This window comes from Myxocyprinus asiaticus, chromosome 19, assembly GCF_019703515.2.
Source record: "Myxocyprinus asiaticus isolate MX2 ecotype Aquarium Trade chromosome 19, UBuf_Myxa_2, whole genome shotgun sequence".
NCBI classification, from domain to species: Eukaryota; Metazoa; Chordata; class Actinopteri; order Cypriniformes; family Catostomidae; genus Myxocyprinus; species Myxocyprinus asiaticus.
The window spans coordinates 35,278,898-35,306,694 of record NC_059362.1 but is presented as its reverse complement, the minus strand read 5'-3'; the positions used below and the strand labels follow the sequence as shown (position 1 = coordinate 35,306,694).

Sequence of the window (27,797 nt, the reverse complement as noted above, 5' to 3'; positions counted from 1 at the left end):
ACTCATTAATAAATGGTTCACAGGTGTTCACTTTACATTAAGGTACACTTTCTTAGGTTATTGATGGTAATAGTTCATTGGTTACTCACTATTGGTCTTGGTTGTCCATTTTGCATTATGATACAATTTTATAGATTACTTAGGTTGATAAAAACGTCCAAATTAAATTAAAGCTTTGCAAGGTACAGTTAAGGATAGTTCAGAAATAGCCCATAAAATGAAGGGTTTGTGGAAAAGCTACATATTTTTGATAAACGAGAGAATCAGAATGGTTATACATTGTTGTAGAAGAGCATCAAGACCTGGAAAGTGTTTTTGCAGAAAATTGTTGGTTAGACACCACTTGGAGTAGCACCATGCATTTTGACATCAAAGTGACAAGAAAAGTGACAACAAGCATTCCTTTTAATCTAACTTTAGTAGTCTGTTTTTGCTGCATCATGACATAAATCATGAACTATTAAATTTAATGATTTTGATTAAAATAATATTAATAAATACCTGTATTTAGCATTTATAACGTGTGTTTAAATTAGCTCACTATTTGGCAAGTATCGCGTAAAAGTCACCCTTTTTATTTATGTTGTAATATCTGTATATAAATTGTTTATAATGCATTAGTAGGTGAGTTTTTAGTCATTAAAGGGATGGTTCACCCAAAAAATTAAAATTCTCTCATTATTTTCTCATCCTCATGACATCCCAGAATTGTATGACTTTCTTTCTTCAGTAGAACACAAACAAAGAGTTTTAGATGAATATTTCAGCTGTGTAGGTCCTTACAATGCAATTCAGTGGTGATAGGACCTCCACAAATCAGTAGTTCCAAAAATCACATAAAGGAAACATAAAAGTAATCCATAAGTGGTTAAATCCATGTCTTCAGAAGCTATGAAATAGGTGTTGGTGAGAAACAGATCAAAATTGAACTCCTTTATTACCGTATATCTTCTCTTTCACTTTCAGATGTGAAAGTGAAACTAAACAGGCACCACGTGCGGCTTTCAGATGTAAAAGTGAAAGGGAAATTGGAGATTTAGAGTAAAAAAAGCACTTAAATTTGATCTGTTTCTCACCCACAACTTTCATATCACTTCTGAAGACAGACTTAACCACTGGAGTCATATGGATGACTTTTCTGTTTCCTTTATGTGATTTCTGGAGCTACAAAGGTCTGATCACCATTTACTTGCATTGTAAGGGCATACAGAGCTGAGACATTCTTCTAAAAATCTTCATTTGTGTTCTGCTGAAAGAAAATAATACACATCTGGGAAGGCATAACGCCCGTTTCACATCGCAAGCTTGAGCAAGACATGAGCAAAGCGTCAGCTTAACTACATCGTAACTACAGCTGCAGACTCATGAGGGCTTTCACACTGACAGCAGCGGCTCTATATAGAAAAAAAGTTATTTTTTTCTACATTGTAAATAAATTATTGCTTAAAATCACTTGTTGATGTACCATTTATGGCTAAAATAAAATTAACAATGGCACACAGCAGTTGTTACCTAGGGAGCAATTTTCACATGATCAAAACCTTAAAATAATTTTTGCTGGTGTAAACTACTGAAGTCATGTTGATACAGACATATGAAAAAATATTTTCGACATGAATTAAACCAGTAAATTTTTATTTTACCACATGAAGCATATTTTTATTAGGTTAATATTTTTTTCAGTGCAATAACTGCTGCATGTAATGGCAGCCAACCCAATAAGCTCACCAACATCATCATTCAGTGGATAAACTAGGTCCTTTTGCACAACAAATGAAGGTGATCACTGTATTTGGAGCAATCAATCAGCTCTATAAAATAGTCAATAAATAAGTAGTTATACTTAGTTAAAATCAGCCATTGATAGGCAATATTGTTTTGTTTTTTTCTGACATGCTTTAATTTATATAAAAGCACACTAGGCTACTAATACATGCTTATTCTGTGCACTATGCACTTTTGGTGTCAAATCACATTCATTTTGTCCATAAACAGTGTGCTGTCACTTTAATTGAGCTTGAGCAATGCTGCAAAAATAGACTCACCCTGGGTTCACACATCCTCTGTGAGTGGAGTGTGAGCTGGGTGTGAGCGGCGCGTTTTTATTTCGGATTACACCGTTCCCACTACAAGCTTGAGTCGCAAGGTGGCGCGTCCCAGAAGTGTCCCAGACACGGCAGTGATGGATAGTTTCAGCGTTGGGCCTATTTTTGTCGTGAGGCTCACGCGAGGCTCACACTGAACTCAGTGGCTCTGGGTGCAGTACAACACTAAAATAATCAGGAGATGATAGAAAAAACACAAAAGCAAATCAAAATTATTCAAACCGAAACTATAGTACACTACAATTTATATGTCTGCATGCAAGTAAACTCAATAAAATAATGAATTAACGAAAGAATTAATAAACTGCCTGATCTTCTTCCATCCGGCAGAAATTGTGAAATTTTGGCATTGATTTTGAAAATATGACTGATCATGACTGATCTTTTATTTAAGGATAGTGATCAAATGAAGCCATTTATTATCACATAGTTGTTTGGATCCTTTTTAAATCATAATGATAACAGAAATCACCCAAATGGCCCTGATCAAAAGTTTACATAGTGGAAAATTCGGGGATCTCTTGATACCAAGCCAAGGTCAGGCAGACCAAGAAAGATTTCCTGCCAGAAGAATTGTTCAGGATACAAAGAAAAACCCACAGGTAACCTCAGGAGAAATACAGGCTGCTCTGGAAAAAGACGGTGTGGTTTTTTCAAGGAGCACAATATGACGATACTTGAACAAAAATGAGATGCATGGTCGAGTTGCCAGAAAGAAGCCTTTACTGTGCCAGTGCCACAAAAAAGACCGGTTACAATATGCCCAACAACACCTTGACACGCCTCACAGCTTCTGGCACATTTTTCATTTTTTTCATTGTTGCCATGTTTTGTTTTATGATTGTGCCATTCTGTTATAACCTACAGTTGAATACGAATCCCATAAGAAATAAAAGAAATGTGTTTTGCCTGCTCACTCGTGTTTTCTTTAAAAATGGTACATATATTACCAGTTCTCCAAGGGTATGCAAACTTTTGAGCACAACTGTAGGTGTACAGTATAGACACAACATTAACCAATCACAACCAAGTGTGCTGATAAAGATGACCTGGATGTGACTGCCTGCACAAGAAAAAATGTGGTGTATGACCCCATAGATAACTTTATTTTCTGCGCAGAGGCGCTGCTGTTTCTCGAGGAAGAGACGTGGCCATTTTGAACGTCAAACGCGACCGCCCCACGCATGCGCCGAAACCCACGCTGCACTGTAGCTCACGCGATGTTCACGCATCATTCTGACGTGCTGCTCACACCACCGTTGTGAATGCTCTAATCTGTTACGGACGGCAAAAAAAAATACGCTCTGCTCAAGCCTTGCTCATGCTTGCAATATGAAACGGGCATAAGTGTAAGTAAATGATGTGATAATTTTCATTTTTGGGTGAACTATCCCTTTAATGAACCCCTTTATAAACCCTTTACAAAGGGAGCCTTAATATAAAGTTTTACCAAGAAAGTATATGCAAGTCAAAAATTCATTACATTTAAAATTAGAAGACAATATTCAGTTGTAGGTATTAAAGATCAGTGCAGTACAACAAATAATGCAAATTAGTTGTACAAACAAAAATTCACAGGTCTGTTCTCTGGGTTGGCATTACTGTAAATGTCCAGATGCACATTGAATGTGCCAAAAAATGAAAAATTCTTTGCATGACAATATTCAGCAAAAACATTAACTGTTCATAGAAATATACTATAGAATAAGAATGATACAGTGCACATGGATACAATGCATATGTAACATCATCTACAGTTTGAACAGACTCATACTTCACATGAGTTTTTCACTACAATTGTTTGTGTGTGTGTGTGTGTGTGTGTGTGTGTGTGTTGGTGTTGCTTATATATTCTACAGTGCCAATAGAAACAGTACAAACAGGTGAGTACAAAAAAGCAAAATCTGAAATATATGAAGTACTAATTTTACACACAATTATGTTGCAATTAGTTCATTGTTTTTTATAATTAAATTGAGTGTTTAGCTTCGTTCAGTTAAAAAGAAATATACAAATAAAAATATTCAAACATACTAAATGTGTTTGTCTTCTCTGCTCAATTGTGTCTGGTAACAAACTGCTCTTTCATTTATTTATTTATTTTTTTCTGTTAATGCAAGAAATCATAGAAATCAGAGTGCAATTTGAGGTTTATAATTTCTAATGATAAACACATCAAGACTCAAGCTTGTCTTCTCATCATTTCTTTCGTTTTCTTATATATTCTACAGTGCTAATAACAACAACACAAACAGGTATGTACTATACATTAAGCAAAGTCTTAGATATAGCTAAAAAATGTAAACGTTTGATGTTTGTGGATTATTAGTATCAGTGTGAAGTAGCCTTATACTTTGACACAATTATGTTGCAAACAGTTCTTTGTTTTTTAAACTTAAATTTAGGTAATGGCTTCATAAGTATACAATATTAATATTTAATCTTTGGATTCGTTGTTTTGCATGTTCAGGAAATACAATTTTAGAAACATACTAAGTCTTCTCCTCTATTGTGACTGGTAACAGACTGCCATTGCAAAACATTTTTGTATATGCAAAAAAATATAGAAATGCAATGAAACACTTTTTTATATAATGTTTTTTTTATGTATTTTTTTTGCTCAAAATAATTTTCTGGGCCAAATGCAGCACCAGCACAAATAGGTATGTACGATAAATGTTTGATGTCTGTTGCAAATTATTAGAAGTATTATTAGAATTGAGAAAGTGAACCTCATTTTTTACAAGTCATTAGAATTTTAATGACAGGGCCTCAACATTTTGACACCAGTGTCTCACCAAATCTAACAAATGTAAAAAAGATTTTTAACACATAATTATGGTGTATTGTTGTTTTTGGTATACAGTGGGTGAAATCCAAATAGAGTGAGCAGGGAATAGGGATGCTCAATTGCAATTGTAATTTGTCCGACGTATACACTTGTAGCCTATACGTGTGTGTGTGTGTTTGTTGTCCATTTTGTTAGCATTGTGTCAAGGTTTTTAGATATAAATAGAGTGAAAGAATCAGATGCCTGGTATTAGCATTGAGGATTGTTACTTAAACCTGTTGATGCACATATAAATCCTTTTCTTTACAGTTATTGGAATGTCACTGACAATAGAAAAAACTTTTGATCTCAGTCTCACCAACCCTAATGACCAGGATTACAAAGATCTTGCAGGAAAAATTGAGTCATCAGTGAGTATTTCATGTATTAAAGATTTTTTATGTATTTATTTATTTTGTTTGCGTGTGGAAAATAACATGTTGATTTTGATAATTGCTTTTGTTTGAATACTACTTTAAATACAAGCTTTAAAAAAGCTTGAATATAAACTTTAAATTGTCGTAGTCTTTATATTATACATTAAGGTCCACTTAACTTTCGAAAACATTCCTCAATAACAGCCATTTTTTTCCTGATCATTTTCATCACTCTCTAACCCTTAGTATTAAACATGCCATTCATCCTGCTGTGCCTTTAAGACTTCTTAAATCCTCTTTGCCTGTGAGAGTAACAGCACTTTGTTGCACATACCTCACAGGCTGCGGGTTTTGGCTGTGTCCAAAATCTAAGGCAGCTGCCTTGCTACCTCACAGCCTTGTCAGTCATGTTTTCATAAGCAGTGTTCTGTGTACAGAGATACCTCATAAGGACACCGGTTTCAGCCAGCCTTCCAAGCCACTGTAATGTCAGTGTCTAATGATCAACAATTTCAAGTGAGCTTTAGGCATTCCGATTCCAAACACCTGTCAGAAGATAAGGGACACATAACTTGATTGCTGAAATATTGGAAAATGTAACGTTAGAGAGACAAAAACCACCCAGCTACCTTATCAGTAAAACCATTGTGCTGCTGAAAGCTTCATGATTTTAAAATTGGGAATTGTGGAAACAGTTTATTGCTTTGCTAATACTCAACATGTTTCTGTAATAGTATGTTTTGTACTTCCTCCTTATTACTTTACCGTGACCAGGGCAGTCCAAGTTGCAGAACACCAAATAGGCATCGTTGGCACGTGCTGTGAATGTATGTGGTTGTGTTAATGAATTCAATTGGCAGACATCAGGAATCTAAGGATTTAGATTTCTGTGTATTTTATTCCATCTTGGTTTAAGTAAATGGTCTTTTTGGACTGGAAAAAAAGTTTTCAGTTATGAAAGTTACAGTATATTTTTTTATATTACAGTGAACTATTTTATTAAAAAAAATGCATTAATAATAGTTTTCTCATGATATGACCCCTCTAAATGATGAATTCCTGTTTAATTTTAGCTCTTGAACTCTACAGGGCATGCAATGAGTCTGTACAAGTATGTGTAGTTAAAACTAAGCTTATTTAAGCTTTTATAACAGGGGTGGGTAATTATTTTGGTACAGGGCCACATCTGGCTTTAAATAGTGAAGGGGGGGCACATTGCACTGCTTTTGAGATACAATGTTCAGCATTGATTTGGTTTTTGTATCTTTAAGCCCCCAAAAAAGTCTTCTGAAATGTATGTGACTGATGGGACTATACTGCAATTGCCTGAAGTTTTGCTCTACAGAAAGTAGATACTTTTCTATCAGGCATTAGAAAAACTTGATCATTCTAATTCTAAATTATTTACTTCCCTGGTCATTTTTTATTCAATGTAACTCTCTACATCAGGGGTCTGTTTAAAAAAATTCTAATAATTAAATGATAGATTCTTAAACAGAGTCCTGCACTTGGGCAGGTCCCGACAGGGTGAACTGCTAATATTTGATGCAGCGAGTGGACAAAATATTTATATTGTCATTTGCAGTGCGGAAGCGGGTTGAGAATCAGTAGGCACAGGTGGACTGTGGGTCAAATAGCCAAGGCTATTTATTAAAATGTCAAATAATGTTCATCTTTCTCATCTTTTTTCTGTTGATTGTCACCAAAACGTTAGTCTACGTGTCTATTTTTCTTAAATGCTCTAACTCAGAATGCCTAATGTTAGTTTGATTGTTTATGACGTGAGCAAATAAACAATTTTTGTCTACCTGATGTAGTAGATTTTAATGCAGGTGCGGTTCGGATCGCGGTCTTTATGTTAAATGGGTCCAGTCAGATATGGAATTAAATTAGTGCTGCTGTCAGATAACAGGGTCATGTGTTCTGTTACTGCGAGTGCAGGTTTACAAAACCAGACCCGTGCAGGACTCTGTTCTGAAAGCTTCTTTTAATGTTTGACAGAAAAAAACCCATTTACTTTATTTTCAAAACATTACCTGTTTACACATTAACAGGGTCATGATGTGGGTCTTGTCAGTGGTTTTTCCGACAAAGGTTTGTCTTCCCACTCAGCACACAACTTAATAAAACAGGCTGTGTGATAGGGCTGCAACTAACGATTATTTTGACAATTGTTAGAACAATTATTTGACTCTTCAGCTGATTATTACAATGATTAATCATTAGCTCTTAAACGACTATTCAGCTTGTGCCCCGACTTAAAAGATTGTATTAAATGTGCTTGCTAACAACAAAATGGACAAAATCATCTTTTAAAAATACCTCTAAATGACATTCACTGAATTAAAGGGAAAAAAAATACTTAAAAAAAAAAATTCACTGCAAAAAATCATATTATCAAGTGTTATTGTCTTGTTTTCCATTCAAAATTGTCTAAAAATACATTTACATGAGAAGCAACATATAAGATATTTAGACCTGCTTTAAGAGACAAATATAAGTGTTTTTGTATATGTGTATTTTTTCACTTGGTTATACTGCGAGTGCAGTAAAGACAAAATATATATTCAAGATCTGTTCTCTAAAAGTAAGTCTAAATATCTTAAATGCTGCTTCTCATGTGAATGCATCTTTGAATGCATCTATTTTTAATATTATATTCAACATTCTCAGTTAACAATATTTTCTTCTGCAGTATAGCTGCTAAAGTAAATGTACATTGTTTTAAAGGAGTATAACGGGTAAAGGACGGGCAAGGAGGAGGCTGAAACTGGCAGAATAGCCAACATAACTTTAATGACATAAAATAACTTAAACATAAACACACACACACACAGCAGCTGTGTGTGTCTCTCTCGCTCCCAAACTGGCATCTCCGGCTCCCCTTTATCTCTCTCTCTCACGCTTATTAGTTGATTCAGTGCCGGCCGTGCACCCTCACGGCCTAGCCACGCCCTCCTCCTCATCACAAGGAGTTTTTGATATTTATATGAGAAAACAAGCCAAATCAAAAACATATATATATATATATTTTTTTTTTTTTTTTTACTTCAATGCATCTTTAACTCACAAAAAACAAACTCCTCTTATATTGCCAATTTTCTTCACGGTAAGAAATGCACAGTGACACATATACTGTATTATGATACAATCATACCACCATCACGTTATAATCTAGCTGCAGCAAGTGTGTGCGCTCGAGGGATGAGTGTCCCTGCCCCAGCCGGATGCAGTTTCAATCTCTGACCCTTAGATCGGGACACTTCGCGCAACTCATAGAAGAGGCGCTGAACACAAAGAGAAATGCCAGTTGCAGAGTTTGTAGTTATTTACATGACTTGCTTCCTTATTGTTTGAACTTTAATAAAGCTATAACGCATTCAATATAACTGCATTAAAGATGTAATGCATCTTTAAACACATATAAAGTGTTTCCTTTAAAGAAGCTCAACATGCAATTTTTGCTTCAGCGGAGCGGAAGCTCCGGTTCCGCTTATTCCGCAACGAGAGTGCTTCTGTATTTACTTATTGGTATTTTTGTGTAATTCCCTCATACTTTGCGATCTACATCACCTGAAGCTGTGAAAGTTTAGAGTGCATCTGGACTGTTAGCTGTGTTTTCTTCCTCTCCTCAGTCAGGCACGAGCTGCAGTGCTGCTCTCACGCATCATTAGAGTTTAATGTGATCTCATGTTACGTTAAATGACATCAAACGACTATTCGACAAATTTTTTTATTGTCGACATTGTCGATAACATGGACTAATCATTTCAGCCCTACTGCCCTACTCCTACCCCTCCTTTATCTGACGGGTATGAAACTTAGTGACTTTTAGTCCATTTGATATCTGAACACGCAAAGAAATTGGAGTTGATTCGATCAGTCTAAGTGGTAGAAAAAAAATGTTACACTTGTATTGTTCCCAGTCAAAAGTGACCGCCATAGGAAATGAACGGGAAACACTAAAAATCACAGATTTTTTTTGGTCAATATTTATTATATAAAATCTAAAAAACACACACAGACATGAAGGGTTGAGGCTACCAAACATCAAGTGTGCAAAACAAAAACACACACACAAACATACAATTTGTCAAAAAAATAAAAAAATAAATCAGCCACAATGCAGAACACACACACACCAAAATAAATTCTTGAGACCATAAGACATCTACAATGCTGAACACACACATTCATCTTGTTACAACCAGGGATAAAGTTTATTACTTGTTATTCTACTAATTTCAGGTCTGAAAAAACTGACAAAAATAACCTCAAACAAATCAAACAAAATGCTATACTTTGACAAAAGTAGTCTTTTATCATGTTTAAATATATATATATATATATATATATATATAAATGCAGAACTTGTGACAAAATCTAGAAATCATCTTCTCTTCAACTAGGGATGAATAAGTAGCTCTCTGCAGCCATCTAGTGTTTATACTTGTAATTTCTTCTGTTGTTGTTGTTGTTGTTGTTGTTTTGTTTTGTTTTTTAAAATGGACAGCGTAGATTGATTCTTGAGACTTTAAGCTTTCAAACTGTATATATTTTATGAGGATTGGTTCAGTATTTGAGAAAATATTCATAAGAAAACTCAATTAATTTTCAAGCTCAAGGTCATATAGGTAAATAAATTAGTCAATAAAATAAAAAAGCCAATAAAAAAACACATTTATTGTTTCCGTTCTTTTGACCGGGAACAAATGGAACGTGATTTAACAGTGCATAAGGGTTAAAGCATAAACATCTACTATATTATTTAATTGATATTTGTACGTTGCAGTAGAACACGGCTATTTTTGAATGGCCATCAATGAAGAAAGATGCTTTTTGCCCTCAGAATAGTGTAGTTACAGCATCAACAACCAGGAGCTAACTAGACCAAGCTAAATAGCTAAACCACCCCTTGGCGACAACAGACAAGTCACTGTATATGAAAACCATACAAGTGCTAATGTGCTAACCATGATTTGGGTATAGTAATAATAATAATAATAATAATTATTCCTTTAAATTTTCTGGCATTCCCCTCACCTGGATGATGTGACAGCCATGGTGAGCTTTCTTGTGAACTATGGCTGCTATTAGTAGAGAGGAGACAAGGAGTCAAGTCATGGATTATGTCTTAAAGGAAGTTCATGTTCAAAAATGAAAATTCTCTTATTATTCACTTACCCTGATGCTATCCCAGATGTGTATGACTGTCTTTCTTCAGCAGAACACAAATGAAGATTTTTAGAAGGAGATAGATCTCTGTCAGGTCCTTATAATGCAAGTACACATGTGCCAGCACTTTGACAGTCCAAAAGTCATATTTAGGCAGCTTAAAAGTAATCCATGCGACTCCAGTCGATCAACAAATGTCTTCTGAAGCGAATCGATAGGTTTCTGTAAGAAACAAGATGATAAGCAAAAAGTTTTTAACTTTAAATTGGTGCTTCCATCCAGGGCTCTGATGCTGTTTGAAATGGCCGAACTCTCGTGTGGCGTTCGTTCTTCTGTTGTAGACTATTGCAGCTTACATCACGCAGCAGCTATGTGATGCGTCAGCTGCTGGCAGGAAGCGCTTTTTAAAAGCTAATGTTTTAATTATCGATTGAATTTTTACACAAATGTATCGATTTGCTTCAGAAGACATTCATATTTAATTTTTACTCAAATGTATCAGTTTGCTTCAGAAGACATTCACAGATCAACTGGAGTCGTGAGGATTACTTTAATGCTGCCTAAATATGACTTTTGGGCCATCAAAGTGCTGGCACCCATGTGCTTTCATTATAAGGACCTGACAGAGCTCTATCTTCTTCTAAAAATCTTCATTTGTATTCTGCTGAAGAAAGACAGTCATACACATCTGGGATGGCATCAGTGTAAGTGAATAATGAGAGAATTGTTTATTTTTGGGTGAACTAGTCCTTTAATTGCAGTAATGTGGTCCTAAGAAAGATAATTTTCTGTCTGCCCAGATTTAGTCTTCATGACTACCTTGACATTTTTCCTTGAAAACTATGTCCTGTTTTGAATTTTTATTGATGTATTATAGGCTTTACAAATTTCACTGGGTACTTTTGTGTTTTACAGATTAACGAAGGTTACTCTAAACTACTTGGCTACATTGATAAAACTGCAAAAGTCAATAACTTCAGGTATGGTCTACAATCTAAACTTATCTCACTCTTTTACCTTATTGTGTTTCATCTCTTAACTTCCGGATTGTATTAAAGCACGTTTACATGCATGTTCTTACACTGATTCTGCTTGATAAACCGACAACATGTACGGTCATGTAAATGCAATAAACTGTGTTCCTTTATCGGTGTAAAGGCATAAACAGCTTATAAATAACCAGATCGCCACGGGTAGATTTATGCCCATTATGCCGATTCACGTGCCATGTAAACACCTTACCCGGTGTTCTTACCAGCTCATCCAATGTGCACACGTGTTGAGCACATACCTCTTCATGGTTTGACATCAAAAGTAGAGAACAACGCGATTATTTCAAATTTCATGTAAACGCGGATTCCTTTCCTTGTCAGATTTTTAAATAAACTGATTTTAGAGAGTAATCAGCGTATAGTTGTGCATGTAAACTGGCTGAGAAGAGTTGTTTAAAATGGATTATGTGTGGGAGCACAGAAAGTATTTTGTACCACGAGTTGATGGTGTACTCATGCATCACCCCTTTACTATGTGAAAATGCTAGTGAGGTGTTTTGCCATCACCGTAAATGTCAATTTTTCTTACACCTGCAGAGGTAAATTGGACCTGGCAGATCACATTCAGACAGTTATGACACACCACACTTTTTCATGAAACGAGCTTTTAATTGTAATTCATGTAATTCTGTGTAATTGTTTAGTTTTTAATTTGTTAATAACTTGTGTTAAAATGTGAAGTTGACATGAAATTTCAAACAGTGACAGCTCGTATTATTTCACATGGCATTAAACGAAATAATATTTTCACTTTTAAAAAATTATTTGTCACCCCTTTTGTCACCATTTTTAAAAGGCTTAAATGTGACTAAAACTGTTGTGAACGGAATATAAAATAAAACATACACTTTCAAATGTACTCTCATTGACCACTTTATTAGGTACACCTGTACACCTACTTATTCATGCGATTATCTAATCAGCCAATTGTGGGGCATTTACATTTATGCATTTGGCAGACGCTTTTATCCAAAGCGACTTACAGTGCACTTATTACAGGGACAATCCCCCTGGAGCAACCTGGAGTTAAGTGCCTTGCTCAAGGACTCAATGGTGATGGCTGTGGGGATTGAACCAGCAACCTCTGATTACAAGTTATGTGCTTTAGCCCACTATGCCACCACTACTCCAGTGCAATGTATTAAAATATGCTGATAAAGGCCAGGAGCTTCAGTTAATGTTCACATCACTCATCAGAATGGGGAAAAATTTGATCTCAGTGATTTCAAAAAGCTGAGGCTGCAGTGGGCCTACCATCTGTGTACCTCAGCAGAAATCGAGATTCATCAGACCAGGCTATGTTTTTCCAATCTTTAACTTTTCAATTTTGGTGAGCCTGTGCCCACTTTAGCCTCAACTTTCTGTTCTTGGCTGTCAGAAATGGAACCCGACGCTGTCTACTGCTGTTGTAGCCCTTTCGCCTCAAGGTTTTTGATTTGATTTGATTTGATTTATTTGACAAGCTTTACAAAATATACAAGAATGATAAATACAAAACATCCCATACAATTTAAAAATCTGTCGAGTATAAACAAACTCAATAAAGCCAAAGGCTTATTTCCATTGTGGTCCTCAATGTAATTAAAAAGATGGGGGCATAGGTGCAGAATAATAATAATACAAACCATGGATAATTACAAAATATTAAAACCAAATTTCATCAAAAGTCAACATTCAATAAAAAAAAAAAAAACAGCTATTTTAAAACTTCTCTCAGCCTTTATATATTTTACAGACTCTGGTCATTTATTCCAAACAATTGTACTTTTATATAAAAGGGTGTTTTTCCCCATTAGACTTTTAAACCTACATGGATAGATATTTGTGTTACTACCCCCTCTGGGATAATTATGCTGATCTTTAACCAAGTAGCTGAAAAAATACCTTGAAACCAAATTATTAAAAAATGTATGGGTAAAAGCCAATTTTATTAAAAACACTCTTTTTTTCAACTGGCAAAAAACCAAGATCCTTAAAATGTTTAATATCCAGATGAGTATGGGGATGTTTTTAATATCACTCTAAGCAGTTTGTTTTGAGCTTTTTGTAATTTACTTTTGTATGCTGAGAAGTGCTGCTATACCAGAATGAAGCAGCATAATCAAAATGAGGCTGTACCAATGCACCAGCTAACAATTTTAAAGTCTGAACATCTAATAGCTCTGCCTTTCTGGCCAGGAATTTTATCCTATTACAGATTTTTTTAAGAGCATTTACTGTCATAATCTCCCCAGTTATTTTATCATCAATTTGACATCCTAAATAATTTACAACTGTTTTAGAAATTATTAAGGCATCACCAACCTTTACCAAAAATTCAGCATTTTTCTTCAACTTGTCTCTAGAGCCAAATAAGTTTTACCCAGGTATAAGGACAATTTGTTGTCCAAAAACCATATTTTTAACATTTTTTGTAACTCTGTGCTCATTCTGTCCTCAAGTGACCTATTATTCTCCTGTGAATCAATAATTGCGGCATCATCCGTATAAAAGAAAAGTTCCTCTGAAGGTTCGACGTACTATGCATTTTGAGATGCTATTTTGCTCACTATAGTACAGAATGGCTGTCAGATTTACCGTAGCCTTTCTGTCAGCTCGAACCAGTCTGGCCGCTCACTGGATGTTTTTTTGTTTTAGGCACCATTCTGAGTAAACTCTAGAGACTGTTGTGTGTGAAAATCCCAGGAGATCAGAAGTTACAGAAATACACAAATCAGCTCATCTGGCACAAACAGTCACGCCACTGTCGAAATCACTGAGATCACATTTATTCCCCATTCTGATGGGTTCTGTGAACATTAACTGAAGCTCCTGACCCATATCCGCATGATTGTATGCATTGCACTGCTGCCACACGATTGGCTGATTAGATAATCTCATGATAATTAGGTGTAAAAGTGTACCTAATAAAGTGGTCGTTGAGTGTATATGTGTGTGTCTAAATATAGTAGCACCCCTTCCCCTGTCCTGGATTAACACTCAAAAAGTCTGCTCACCTTAACTATAACGTGATGGGTGAATGACATGAGAAGATGGTCAGAGGTGTCGTACAGATACATTTTTAATTACTTTTTGTTGTTTCTTTGAGTTTCATGAGCACAGAGGCATATCAGTATCTTCACAACGTGAAGGTAGGATCTTGTAGATTTATAAGGCGGCTTTCACACTGGACACGTTTGCTGCGGTCCGATTCGAGTGCAGTTGTTCCCGGTGCCCCCCGCAGCTTTGGTCTGGTTTCACACTCACTTGATTCTATCGAATCATCACATTCTATCGATTCTATCAAATTTGTCATCACAAACACGCATGGAGAACACAACGCGACTCATCATACTTTTTGTTATTTTGGTGCCATTATGCACAGCAGAGTGAACAACAACTGCGTATATGCGCACTTCATGGAGTAACTCATCAGATGTCCAGGGGAAAGCAGCTTGCTGCTGCTTGCAAACGGCGTTTTTTGAGGAGACAGCTGACTGCAAGGAATTCATTTGCATCTTTGTTTACACTGCAAGCTTACTCACGCTCTTGTCCAAGGTGAAGTTATCGCCACTGTCATCTCCTATTATACCCTATATTTATAACCTATGATAGTATTTATATATAGTATTTATAAGGTGTATAGATAGATAGATAGATAGATAGATGTCGTCATCGGCTAAAACGCACGCGCAGGTTACTTTACTTCATGAACGAGTGCGCACCCGAGTCCGAGTTGCTTTCACATTCACGCGAATCGCGCTACAGTTCCATTGCAACCGAACTCAGACCACCTCCTACAGGTAGTTTCTGGTTCGGGACCACGGTGTGTTCCCCGGTCTGCATGACAGCTTTCACATTACCAATTTTTCACGCGAACCGTGCTGTGTTTCGAACTAAACTGCCAGTGTGAAAGCACCCTAAATTAAATACTCTTGTTTTAAAATCGCCCCCCTCTGCTTCCAGTTTTATATATGACATCCCCTGGACACTTTAAAGTGCTAATGAGAACTTTTGGCAGTTCTACAACCTGTAAATCCACTTCGCTAGCTAATTAGACTTTGACATCAACAGCATAGATATCTATAAAGAAAATACTAGACCGGAAGATCAAATACAATATTTTCAAGATGGTTGTGCGATTGTTTCTCTGCTGCATAATATGAATAAGGTACATCATTTGTGGTTAAAAGTCCCCTTTACATTACTGCTTTTTTTTTTTTTTTTTTAAATACAGTGTTTTCTCTTTGGTGTGGTTTGTGTTTTGCTCTGTAGGGCTGGTAGCATTATAGCAGACTTCACAATTAATTCAACAACCAGAAGCCTTGGTTTTTCATCAGTAAACACACAGGTTTCCGAAATTCTCAGGAATAAAGGAATCTCTTTAACTCAAAATGCTTTTGCTCAATGTGGTAAGAAGTGAATGTTTTAACATTCATATTTCCTTGGCCTATTATAGTTATATTAACTTATGTACTGTAGTTGTTTAATGTTACAATCTGTACTGTTTTTACTTTCAGAAGAAACAACACTGTACAACACCACAGATAAATTGTATCCTTCCCAAACGGTGATGCTGAACTGTGCACAGTCTGTTGAGGGAGAAATTAAATGGGAGGTGAATAAGATTGATCCTGCACAAAACAGCCAAAAATACTCCATTGTAAACAATAATACCTCTCTCATTGTGAAAAATGTTACTGAACATGACCGTGGTGAGTCACATGTGATTTGTCTTTGTCCTGTCTATGATATCTTACAGTACATGACTTAGTAACTGATAGAAGCTTGTATAGTAGATTTTAATCACTGTGCCATATCAATTTAATAATGAAACCACGTCAAAAGTAAGTAACACTTACAGGAAGTTCATTACAGAGACATCATTAATATCCTTTTGTTTACGAATTATTGTTTTTGGAGCAAAAAATATAAAAGAAAGTAGATAAGTTAGTTATCTACTTTCTTAGTTTAATAATAAGTTTAATAATTTTAAATGACTTGCACTTTACATAATTAAATAATATTGACAGAGGGGAACTGGCCCCCACAGTGAGCCTGGTTTCTCCCAAGGTTATTTTTCTCCATTAACCAATATCTTATGGAGTTGGGTGTTCCTTGCCACAGTCGCCTTTGGCTTGCTCACTGGATTTCTAAATACAATTATTATTTAATTACTTATTTTTAAACTCAATTCACAATCGTATTTTATCAAACTACACAATGATGACTCTAAGACATTATAGATATTACAGTTTCATTTTCTATTAATGCATGATTTTCTGTAAAGATGCTTTGAAACGATGTGTGTTGTGAAAGGCGTTATATAAATAAAATTGACTTGACTTGATAAGTCACTTCCAGTTTATGGAAATTTTTAGTTGAAACAGAAAACAAAATAAAAATGATCACTAAGTTTGCTTTATTAAAGGGTTAGCTTACCCAAAAATGAAAATTCTTTAATTATTTACTCACCTTCTTGCCATCCTAGATGTGTATTGCTTCCTTTCTTCTGCAGAACACAAATGAAGATTTTAAAGAAGAATATCTCAGATCTTTAGGTCCATACAATGCAAGTGAATGGTGGAAAAGAACTCCAAAAGCTCCAAAAAGGAGATAAAGTCAGCATAAAAGTAATTCATAAGATTCCAGTGGTTTAATCAATGTCTTCTGAAGTGATCCAATTGGTTTGGGGTGAGAACAGACAAAAAATAACTCCTTTCATCACTATACATCTTAACAGCAGTCTCCTTGGCGTCCATGATTTCAAGCTCAATTACACTTAATATAGCACCATCTAGCACTCTGCGAATGTGTCAAGAGCTAGGAAGTGTAATCGTGCTTGAAATCATGATCGTGCCTGGAGACTGCAAAGACAAGATGTAAAGAGAAAAAGGAGTTACATATTGGTCTGTTCTCAATTAAAACCAACTGGATCGCTTCAGAAGACACCATTCACTTGCATTGTATGGACCTACAGGGATGAGATATTCTTCTAAAAATCTTTAGCAGAAGAAAGCAAGTCATACACATCTGGGATGGCATGAGGGTGGGTAAATGATGAGAGAATTTTCATTTTTGGGTGAACAATCCCTTTAAATAATCAAATGTTTTGTACCACTTGCAGGTAGATACTCATGCATCATACAAAGGAATTCAATACCTTACATTCAGTGGCAAAAGATTGTTATTGAACAACTCCCTACTATCAATGTGGGTGAGAATAAACGCATTTTCCCGTGTAATGGTAAGCCTGTCCTACTGAAATGCTGTGTTAATGCAGGCTACAAAATTGAATGGGTCCTGGATGGTGTAGTGCAACCTTCAAGCATAGGTAATACATTTTTATAAAAGTTACAGAGCAGTCATCATTTACTCTAAGACAGTTAATCTGTATTGTTTTAAATGCACATTTATCAATAAATGTATTTCACTGTTTCACCCAATCAGAGTCAGGCTGTATCACATTAAACCATACAATCCAGAGCAGAAATTGTAAGGAAGAAACGTTTACCTGCCGTCTCAAGGACCTGCAAAATCTACTTCAGTACAGTTATAGCAACAAGAATGTCACAGTTAAGATAAACGAAGGTGAGCCCTCAGTTTGTGATTCTTTTACACGATAAAGAAGCAAGTTACATTTAACTGTTATATTTCAAATGCTTTGGACGATTTTAACTTGACTTATGAATTGTACAGTCTCAAAATGTATGAAGTGTCATGTGGTAGGCAGTACATGTAATCCCGTATACTTTGGTTCTGTTAGAACTTCCGCAATCTTCTGGTTTGGCATGTTAAATATATACTAAATACAAATACAAATTGTAGAAACAAAGAGAAAGTGATAAAATTAGTAATGCTCAGCTGATACTGTAAATTAAGCATATACAGTATATATATATATATATATATATATATATATATATATATATATATATATATATATATATATATAAATATACAGGTATATATATTATATAGACTATATATATATATATATATATATATATATATATATATATATATATATATATATATATGTATATGTATATAGTCTATATAATATATATATATACAGTATTGTTACTGCTGTGTTACTGTAAATTCACTAGGAATATAAAGGAAATTTTTATTAATATATATTGTTTTCACTCAAAAACATTTGTTGTCAACTCTAGAATTTGATTGTATAAATGAAATACTTGGATGTGGAAAAACAGATGACATGGTTAAAGGAACCTGTGACATTGGGATGGAAGGCAACATAACTTATAAATGTGAATCAAATAAAATGTGGCGCAAGAAACTGGACAACTGTGTTCTCAAAGTTATCAAAGATCTTGATAGGAAAGCTGAGGTAATCTATTGATCATGTATCTATAGTTAAAAACATTGTACTCCGTTTTAAATGTTTCTAATACTTTACCATATTTTTCTGTTTTTCTGCAATTTAGTCCTTGGTTGTGGGGGAGATTCCAGTATTTGTTTCTCAGCTCAGTAATGCAGCAGAGCAGAATATTGATAATATAACACAGTCTGTTGCGACTGTCTCAACAATTGTTGAAATACTCTCCAAAATTGCTGATTTGTCACAAACCATTTTTATCGATAAGCCTGTGATGGAGGTAAATTCATTTTTTCAAGTTGCTTTTATGTAAATGTAATGTTTAAAACATTTTAAGTTGGTTGTAGCATATTTTAGGATGTGTGGTTGTCACAGTAACTATCAAGAATAATATTTTAGTGTTCAAGCATTTAGAGTTCATGTTAAATAATTAACAATACTCTATATGTCTAGCTAGCTCCCTCTCTCTTATTTATATATAATAAGTATATATACAGTACAGTACTGTGCAAAAGTTTTAGGCACTTGCAAAAAAAGTTGCAAAATGAGGATGTCTTCAAATATAATGCCATAAATAGTTTTAATTTGTCAGTTAACATCATACAAAGTCTAGTAAATACAACAACAAAAACAAATAGCTAAATCAATATTTGGTGTGACCACCTTTGCACCAATTCTCCTACTTACACCTGGACACAGTTTTTAATGGTTGTTGGCAGATAGGATGTTCCAAGCTTCTTAGAGAATTTGCCACAGATCTTCTATCTATTTAGGCTGTCTTAATTGCTTCTCTCACTTCATGCAATCCCAGACTGACTACATGTTCAGCGGGGGGCTCTGTGGGGGCCGTGCCATCTGTTGCAGGGCTCCCTGTTCTTCTAAATCAGCCTGATCTCATTAATATACGTAGCTATTTGTATGTTAATATTTGTAACATTTAAACGTACGTGTTTGTACATTTGGATGGACACTAAAACTTATAATATGGACATTTGAAAGCATCTTAATAGTAGACATTTTTACGTATTTACAGCTTTAGAAACATAAAATATTGACAAATCCATTACAAATATATTTGAATACACAAATCGATTATAAATATATTTGTACATTTTTACTGTTTTATTGATATTTTAGATCACACAACCCTACCACAACCTTTAAACATAACCACTTTTCAACAATATAAAATCATGTAACAAGTAGATTAATGTACAATGTAAAAATTAAAAATAAGGAGGCACTATATGGTGTTCCTTAGCTGCCACACCAGTGGAACCCTTTGGAGATCCTCCAGACACCCTTTCAGTTCTCTGAGAAATTTAATTTTACTTCCTGCATGAACTCTCAGGACTCTCAACGGTTTCTTCACTAACCCCATCATAAGGAAAAGGCTTTGAGGCTATTGAAATATTTATATCTTAAAGTTCCTTGAGTACATAAATAGGATATTTGAAGCTCTTTTAATGGGAGGAACTCCAGAGGGTTCCGCAGGTGGGGCAGCTGAGGAACCCCAAATGGTGTCTCAAGTATCTTTTAATTTTTACTGTATACAGTAGCAATAATTTTTGTTACAATATATTAATGTATTTATTTTACAGCCGCTAAACCCACACCTACTCCTAAACCTAACCATGACCATTTATTAAGCATATAAAACACATAACAGGCAGATAAATGTAATCACTAATTTATTCAGAAAAACTGCCAAATTCAGTACAAAAGTAGTCTAAAGAGCGATGCGCTGCATCCGATGTGCTCCCATGATAGAATACAATTGCTTTGTGTGAGGTAGAGAGTGGAATTAATTATTAATCGCTGTAAATCTTCTCCTGAATCACATTGTAACAGTGCTGTCATATGTCATTCAAACATATATGTACATCGCAGAATACAGCATTCGCAAACATTCACGGGACACTTGAAAGCCAATGAGCATGTGACATCACTGCCGTAAAACCGGTGGTCGTAATGCTTCTTGAGGCTGCAATTTTTGAATCTTGAATACAAAACCAACCAACACGGGTTGAAGATAATTGCAGGCACTATGGCAGATGGAGACGGAGATTGTTGAATAAAAGGGTTGAATTTGGGTCTGTTCTTCACAGAAAGCAATCTGAAGATTTGGATTATAGCTAACAAATGTATGGAGTATTTTTATATTGTTTTATGGTGCTTTTTGTGGTTTATATTGTGTTTTGGCATATTCTAAAAACTCCTTTTATGTCCCATGGCAAACACAAATAAAATTTAATGTTAAATAAATGATTAAAGAGTTTTTATTAATTTTAACATTTTAAAGCGTAGTCTTGGTTAAAGTGACGTAATCCTTTAAAATGTTGTATAGGGCAGCAGAAATCACACAGAACTGACTGAAACCGTTCAAATGTAATATTATAATGTCAACTGCTTTAAATCAATGTGATGGCATTTCACTTCTCATTGATTATAAATTAAATGTCGTTTACTGATTAAATTCTATGAATTCAATATTAATCAACTTAAACAGAACACATAAACATTTGTACGTTTCTGTAGGCCTTGATATGTAAAATGATGACGTTTAAATATTGTACGTTTCAGTGTCTATGCAAACTTAAGAGAATGTATGTTTTGGTAGAATTTTACAAAAGAATACATACGAATTCTCATGAGATCATGTTGTCTATATTTCCAAATTTAAAAATATTTGGTGTACATTTATAACATTGTACTTTGTATTATATTACCCTGGAAAACATTTTTAAAAAAATCAGTTACCACAGCTGTGATGAGGCTTCTAACACAGCTGCTGAGGGAGTGGCAGAAATTTTGGCCTATTTATCTCTTCTTACTGCTATTATCCAGAGCTCTATATTTTTATCTTCTTTTTCAAATGAAAGCAGAATTGTTGAATAAACAAAAATAAAAAAAATTGCTGTTGGAGCAAAAGGGTAAGCAAAAATTTAATTTGCTGTGTTTCCTATTCACCACCATTCAAGTTTACCCTGCTATGCATCTACTTCCACTCTCCAACCCGTATACAGTATGTGAAAAGGGTCCATTCTATTTTATTCTATTTATAAAAGTAACACACTAAAGCTGAAGATATACTGTAAATAATCACCTTAAATGTTTTTTGTAAATATCTTATGTGCCTAAGACTTTTGCACAGTGCTATATATATAAAATTTAATAGTTATTTTTTTTACATAATTAGACATAAAACTTAAAATATTTAGTTTTTTTATTTTATTTTGTTCTATTTTATAGAATTTTGATATGAAACTGAAATGTTCTTCTCAATTTTTGAGTCTTTTATATATTGTGCATATTTTCAAAATGTGGCAAATGAAAACACTTTTTTAATCAGGGTAAAATAATCAGAAATTATTTTCTTTGCCATATTTAATGGAATAAATGTAAGCATTTCAAATGTTATTTTGTATTACATTTTCAGAATTTCCTGAAAACAGTAGATGTCATTGTATCAGATAGAGCCAAAGGTACATGGCAAGATTTGAAAAATGGCAACATATCAGGAAACACCAGCATTAAACTCCTGCAAGCTATTGAGACTATAAGTGGCCGTCTCTCTGATAACAATTTTACCATTAATGGAACATCCATTCAGTTGAATAGAACTAAAATAAACAACTCATTCAGTGGTATATCTCAACTACCAAACTCAACAACACTTGTTGAGATACCAAAGGTTCCTGAACCAATCTTCATAACCATTATAGTCTTCACAAATCTTGACAATGTTCTACCTACTCGTAATGCTAATAATGAAAATCACACATCAGATGTAAGCCTCAATGGAGATGTGGTTGTTATTAAGGTTAACCAAACAATTAACAACATTTCCTTTACTTTTGACATTGTGAATGAGACTTTGGGAAATCCTCAGTGTGTCTTTTGGAACTTGAGACTCAACGGATGGGATCCCACAGGATGTGAAAAAAAGACCTTGAATGAAACGGACAAAGTTAAATGTGAATGCAACCACACAACCTCTTTTTCAATCCTGATGTCACCAATTTTAGTTATGTCTGATAAAGAACTTGATAAATACCTGTCCTATATAACTTACATTGGTGTAGCTATTTCAATGGTCAGCTTGATTTTGTGCCTCATTATTGAGATGACTATATGGAAGTCATTGAGAAGGAATGACACAACCTACATACGGCATGTCTCTATAGTTAACATTGCTGTGTCCCTGCTGATTGCAGACATCTGTTTTATCATTGGAGCATCAATTGCAAAACAAGGGCAGCCAACACCAGAGGGTCCTTGCACTGCAGCAGTTTTCTTCATGCACTTTTTTTACTTGGCTCTTTTCTTCTGGATGTTCATTTCAGCACTTTTGCTCTTTTACCGCACTGTCATGATCCTGTCCCAAATGTCGAGGGCCAAAATGATGGCCATCGCCTTCATTGTCGGTTATGGTACACCTTTGCTCATTGCTGTCATTACTGTTGCATCGCTAGCTGAACATCATAAATATATTACAAAGACAAATGCGTGCTGGCTGAACTGGGATGAGTCTAAGGCCCTTCTGGCATTTGTGATTCCAGCTCTGACTATTGTAGCCATCAACCTTCTTGTTTTGATTGTGGTTCTGTATAAGATGTTGAGGAGAGGAGTTGGTGTCAGAAATCAACCAGATGAGAAACATACCCTTGTGGTCATTGCCCGCTTTATAGCCATTTTGACTCCTCTCTTTGGTCTAACATGGGGATTTGGCATTGGAACCATGGTGTCATCTGCCTTTGGCATTCATGTGGTGTTTGCAATCCTAAATTCACTACAGGTACAGTACTACTTTCTGTATCTGTTTTATTCCATAGTTAAGGCTACATTTTGTGTGTGTGTGTGTGTGAGCAGGTTTAAGTGGTTTACTAGGACTTTTTTTTTAGGTTATAAACTGGTAATTACAAGGGTATTATGCTATAAATGTGGTTTATGAGGACATTTCTAGTGTCCCCATAATTCAAATCGCTTATATATATATATATATATATATATATATATATATATATATATATATATATATATATATATATACTAAACGATGTTTTATTGAAAATGAAACAATGCAGAAAGTTTTTTGTGAGGGTAAGGTTTAGGGTTAGGGGATAGAATCTATAGTTTGTACAGTATAAAAATCATTATGTCTATGGAGAGTCCTCTATAATGATAGCTGCACCAACGTGTGTGTGTGTGTGTGTTTTATGCAACCTGTTACACTATAACAGCAATCCACTATAAAGGTTCTCATTTATTTATTATGAATGTCCAGTGTTTTTATAAATTACAATTTTAACAGTATTGCAACTATTACAACATTTGTTTTTCCCTTTATGTTTTGTAACACCTTTTTTACAGGGATTCTTTGTGTTGGTGTTTGGAACTCTTTTAGATAGCAAGGTATGAGTTTACTTTGGTTGTTTTGTTAGCCTTATCAAACAGCTTTGATTCTAACCAGGTTGAACTAAAGCCACAGTTTATTGTAAATGCTGTCATAAGGGAAGTTTTGGATTTAGCCCTTAAATATGCTGCTATACAGTACAGTATACAGCATTAGATCACACTAACTAGACCAAATGAAATATTTTACACAGTATATCACATTTCAAATCTCAAATCAAATCAACAATAAAATTGCAAATTACATACAAAAATTAAAATATAGTTGTGATGTATTGCATTAAATATTGCTTATGGTCTGTTACATGCAGATATTGTAAGAGGCTTTCAACACATTTCTACATCTTTGGTTGCAGGTACGTGTGTCGCTGTCAGGAAAGCTGTCACCGAGTAAACTCAGTTCCAGCCGTACCAGGGTAAATTCTATTCTTTAACAGGACACTGCATGTCTATCAAAATGAGTAATACTGTAACTAATGTTACTGTCCTAACAAATGCTCAGCTTGTTCTCTTTATCTTTATTTTGATTTTTGATCATTTTGAATTGCAGAGCACAAGTGCAGGAACATCATCAAAAAGTAGACTAGATTTTATTCGAAGGATGCGGAGGAGTAAGTATATCAACCCAACTGGTTGAATATATGACAAGTCTGTGTATGGGGGGGGGGGGGGTGGTACTTAAGGTAATACTTGCAAATCGGTGCTGTGGTAAGTCTTGTGAATAAATGTCAGTACATGTGAATCACTAAAATGTGTACAGTGGGCCCAAAAAGTGTTTGGACACTTAAAATAAGCCACACTTTAAAGTGTATGATTGTCATTGCATTGGGTAGCAAAATATCAAGCCATGTGTTATTTATTAGCATAAGCACCACTTTTAAGCCAAACATGTCACAAAAATAAATTGGTAGGTTTTAAATGAAATAATAATATTAAATTAAGTCAGGTCAAAGTTTATTTATATAGCACATTTAAAAGCAAAATAAGTTGACCCAAAGTGTTGCACAGTAAAAAATAAAAAAATACATCAAAGCAATGCAACTAAACCAACATATAGATTAACATATATGTTAACAATTCCAAGATTTGTAGTTTCTTAAGTTGTACCAATAAATATAGGCCTACTGTTCAAAATCAAGACACATTTTTGGACACTTTATGGTTGTAAAACATTAGTGGAATTCCCTTCATACAAAAATGACATTGGTACCAGTTAGTTACATGCAATTGCAAAGATGGGTAAGATAATTTGTTTGCAGATGGTTTTATACTGTATTGTTATACTGTATATACACAGTACAATGCAATTCATACATTTTTAAGTGTGTCTTAAGTGTCAAAATACTTTTTGGGGCCACAATAGGCTCAGTTTAAAGGTGTTGATTGTCCCACAGGAAATAGATAGTTTGAGTGTTTATGGTCATGCAAGTTATATCAAGCCTCACATTAACTCTTACAAGGCATTGTTATTATCTGTTGCACACTAGTGTCTAATATGATTTTTGCTACCTTCTTTAGTTTTGCTTGGGTTTTAAGTTCTAAATTTTTAAGATCCACTTTCAAATGTTTGTGACATACTGTAGTATATAGTAAAAATACACTCACTGAGCACTTTATTAGAAACACCTGTACACATTATTCATGTGATTATCTAATCAGCCAATCGTGTGGCAGCAGTACAATTAAATCATGCAGATATGGGTCAGGAGCTTCAGTTAATATTCATATCAAAAATAAAAAAATTAGATGAAAAAATGTGATCTCAGTGATTTCGACTGTGGCATGATTGTTGGTTTGAGTATTTCTGTAACTGCTGATCTCCTGGTATTTTCATGCACAACAGTCTCTTGAGTTTACTCAGAATGGTGCCAAAAAACAAATAAATAAAAAAACATCCAGTGAGCGGCATTTCTGCGGACAGAAAGGCCTTGTTGTTGAGAGAGGTCAACGGAGAGTGGCCAGACTGGTTCAAGTTGACAGAAAGGCTATGGTAACACAGATAACCACTCTGTAAAATTGTAGTGAACAGAAGACCACGTCGGGCAGTTTATTAGGACCATAGTGTTTCTAATAAAGTGCTCAGTGAGTGTATATTCAATAGGCTTACAGTTGTAATAATTTCTTATGTTGTTGTTTTCCTCATTTGTAATTGTACTTTGGAAAAAATTATCTGCTCAATAAGTTAGTGTAATATAAAGATGGTAGGCAAAAGTTCTGTGAGTAACATACAACTAATTCTTTGCAGATGTATTTAACTTCTCTGAAGCCAATACTTTCTGAGCAGCTACATCTTCAAACAGCTCCAATGCCATCGCTTAACTAAACCAACTGTTAGTCAAAAGCATTTAATCTAGTCCAAGTATATGTAAACTGCATTTTCAGTTACTGTTTGTGGGAGGACATTTTTCAATGTTTCCTGATGATTTCTATCTATAAATTTTTATATTTTATAACTAACGCAGTGATTAGTGGTATGTTTTAAAGCACTTCTAATAAAAACAAATATATATATATATATCAGGGTAATTTTTCAGTTATACAACTCTCAGTTTTGAGAAATTCACTATTGTATTGCTGTATATCAGCCATTTTTAACAGGCTTTGTTGTCCATAATTACATCCTACATTCCTACTCTTTATTTTTATTATTTTATTGTATTATCACCAAAATAAATTCCTAAATGTTACTTCACCAATAATGGAATGCCTCTTCATATATAATTTTACTTTAAACAGTCTTTTTAAGTAAGACATTGTAGACTTTTTCATGTTCTTTGTTAACTTTAATAGCTGGGCCAAAACCTTTGGTAACAAAGGTAAAATTTGAGCAAACAGCATGTGCATTAGAGATTTTCCCAATTGGCACATTTCCTAAAACCCCATTGCATAATAGTATTAACACAAAACCAAAACTTCCTACTCAACTGAAATAATTAACTCAAACTAAGTCTATTAATAAAATAAAATAAAATATTGAAATATGTTAATTAAAAAAGCATTTTTTCTTTCTTCTATGAGATACAAAAGATGTAAGGTATAATGTTCAGAAAAGCCTCAGTCACTTTTATTGCATTTTTATTTCCATTCAACAAATGTTATTGAAGTTGACCGACAAAACAAAGTCATACAGAATTGGAACAGCATAAGGGTGTGTAAATGGCAGAATTTAAATTTTTGTGTAAACTTCTCATTTAAAGCTCATGTTGAACAAATCTAGTTGCTGTTGTTTCTATTAAACTATTTTCATTCTCAATCAGCTTTTTTGTCTGCTGGGAAAAGGCATTTAAAATGCTGAATAAAGCAAGCTAGGCTCAAGTTTACAGGTAGGATGGTTTCAAATGGTTGACACTCGAGGTATTGTAAAATGGATCATGTTTCCATTCCAGTGTTAAAGGTCTTTTGTCACAACTTAGTGCTTTGAGGATACAGTACTTTAAGCTAAATACACACAACGATTAAATAGCTGCTGCTCTGCAATTCATTGTTGGTTGCTACAGTAGTAGGTGTTGCCCTATGTCA

General features: G+C 34.5%; 1 protein-coding gene across 1 annotated transcript in view; it reads left to right on the top strand.

The window, feature by feature from the left end:
- The window catches only part of LOC127456757 (adhesion G protein-coupled receptor F5-like), a 41,539-nt gene extending 14,081 nt beyond the window's left edge, over nt 1–27,458 (top strand). The window contains exons 13-28 of the mRNA XM_051725328.1: nt 3,965–3,988; nt 4,337–4,360; nt 4,754–4,768; nt 5,206–5,306; nt 11,403–11,467; nt 15,794–15,930; nt 16,039–16,233; nt 17,646–17,852; nt 17,969–18,109; nt 18,697–18,875; nt 18,973–19,143; nt 22,303–23,661; nt 24,237–24,278; nt 24,635–24,694; nt 24,829–24,889; nt 26,524–27,458. Of these exons, the coding sequence (XP_051581288.1) occupies nt 5,214–5,306; nt 11,403–11,467; nt 15,794–15,930; nt 16,039–16,233; nt 17,646–17,852; nt 17,969–18,109; nt 18,697–18,875; nt 18,973–19,143; nt 22,303–23,661; nt 24,237–24,278; nt 24,635–24,694; nt 24,829–24,889; nt 26,524–26,558 (2,745 nt within the window). The 5' untranslated portion in view covers nt 3,965–3,988; nt 4,337–4,360; nt 4,754–4,768; nt 5,206–5,213 and the 3' untranslated portion in view covers nt 26,559–27,458. The remainder of the gene's footprint in view (nt 1–3,964; nt 3,989–4,336; nt 4,361–4,753; nt 4,769–5,205; nt 5,307–11,402; nt 11,468–15,793; nt 15,931–16,038; nt 16,234–17,645; nt 17,853–17,968; nt 18,110–18,696; nt 18,876–18,972; nt 19,144–22,302; nt 23,662–24,236; nt 24,279–24,634; nt 24,695–24,828; nt 24,890–26,523) is intronic.
- Nucleotides 27,459–27,797: the final 339 nt, after the last annotated feature.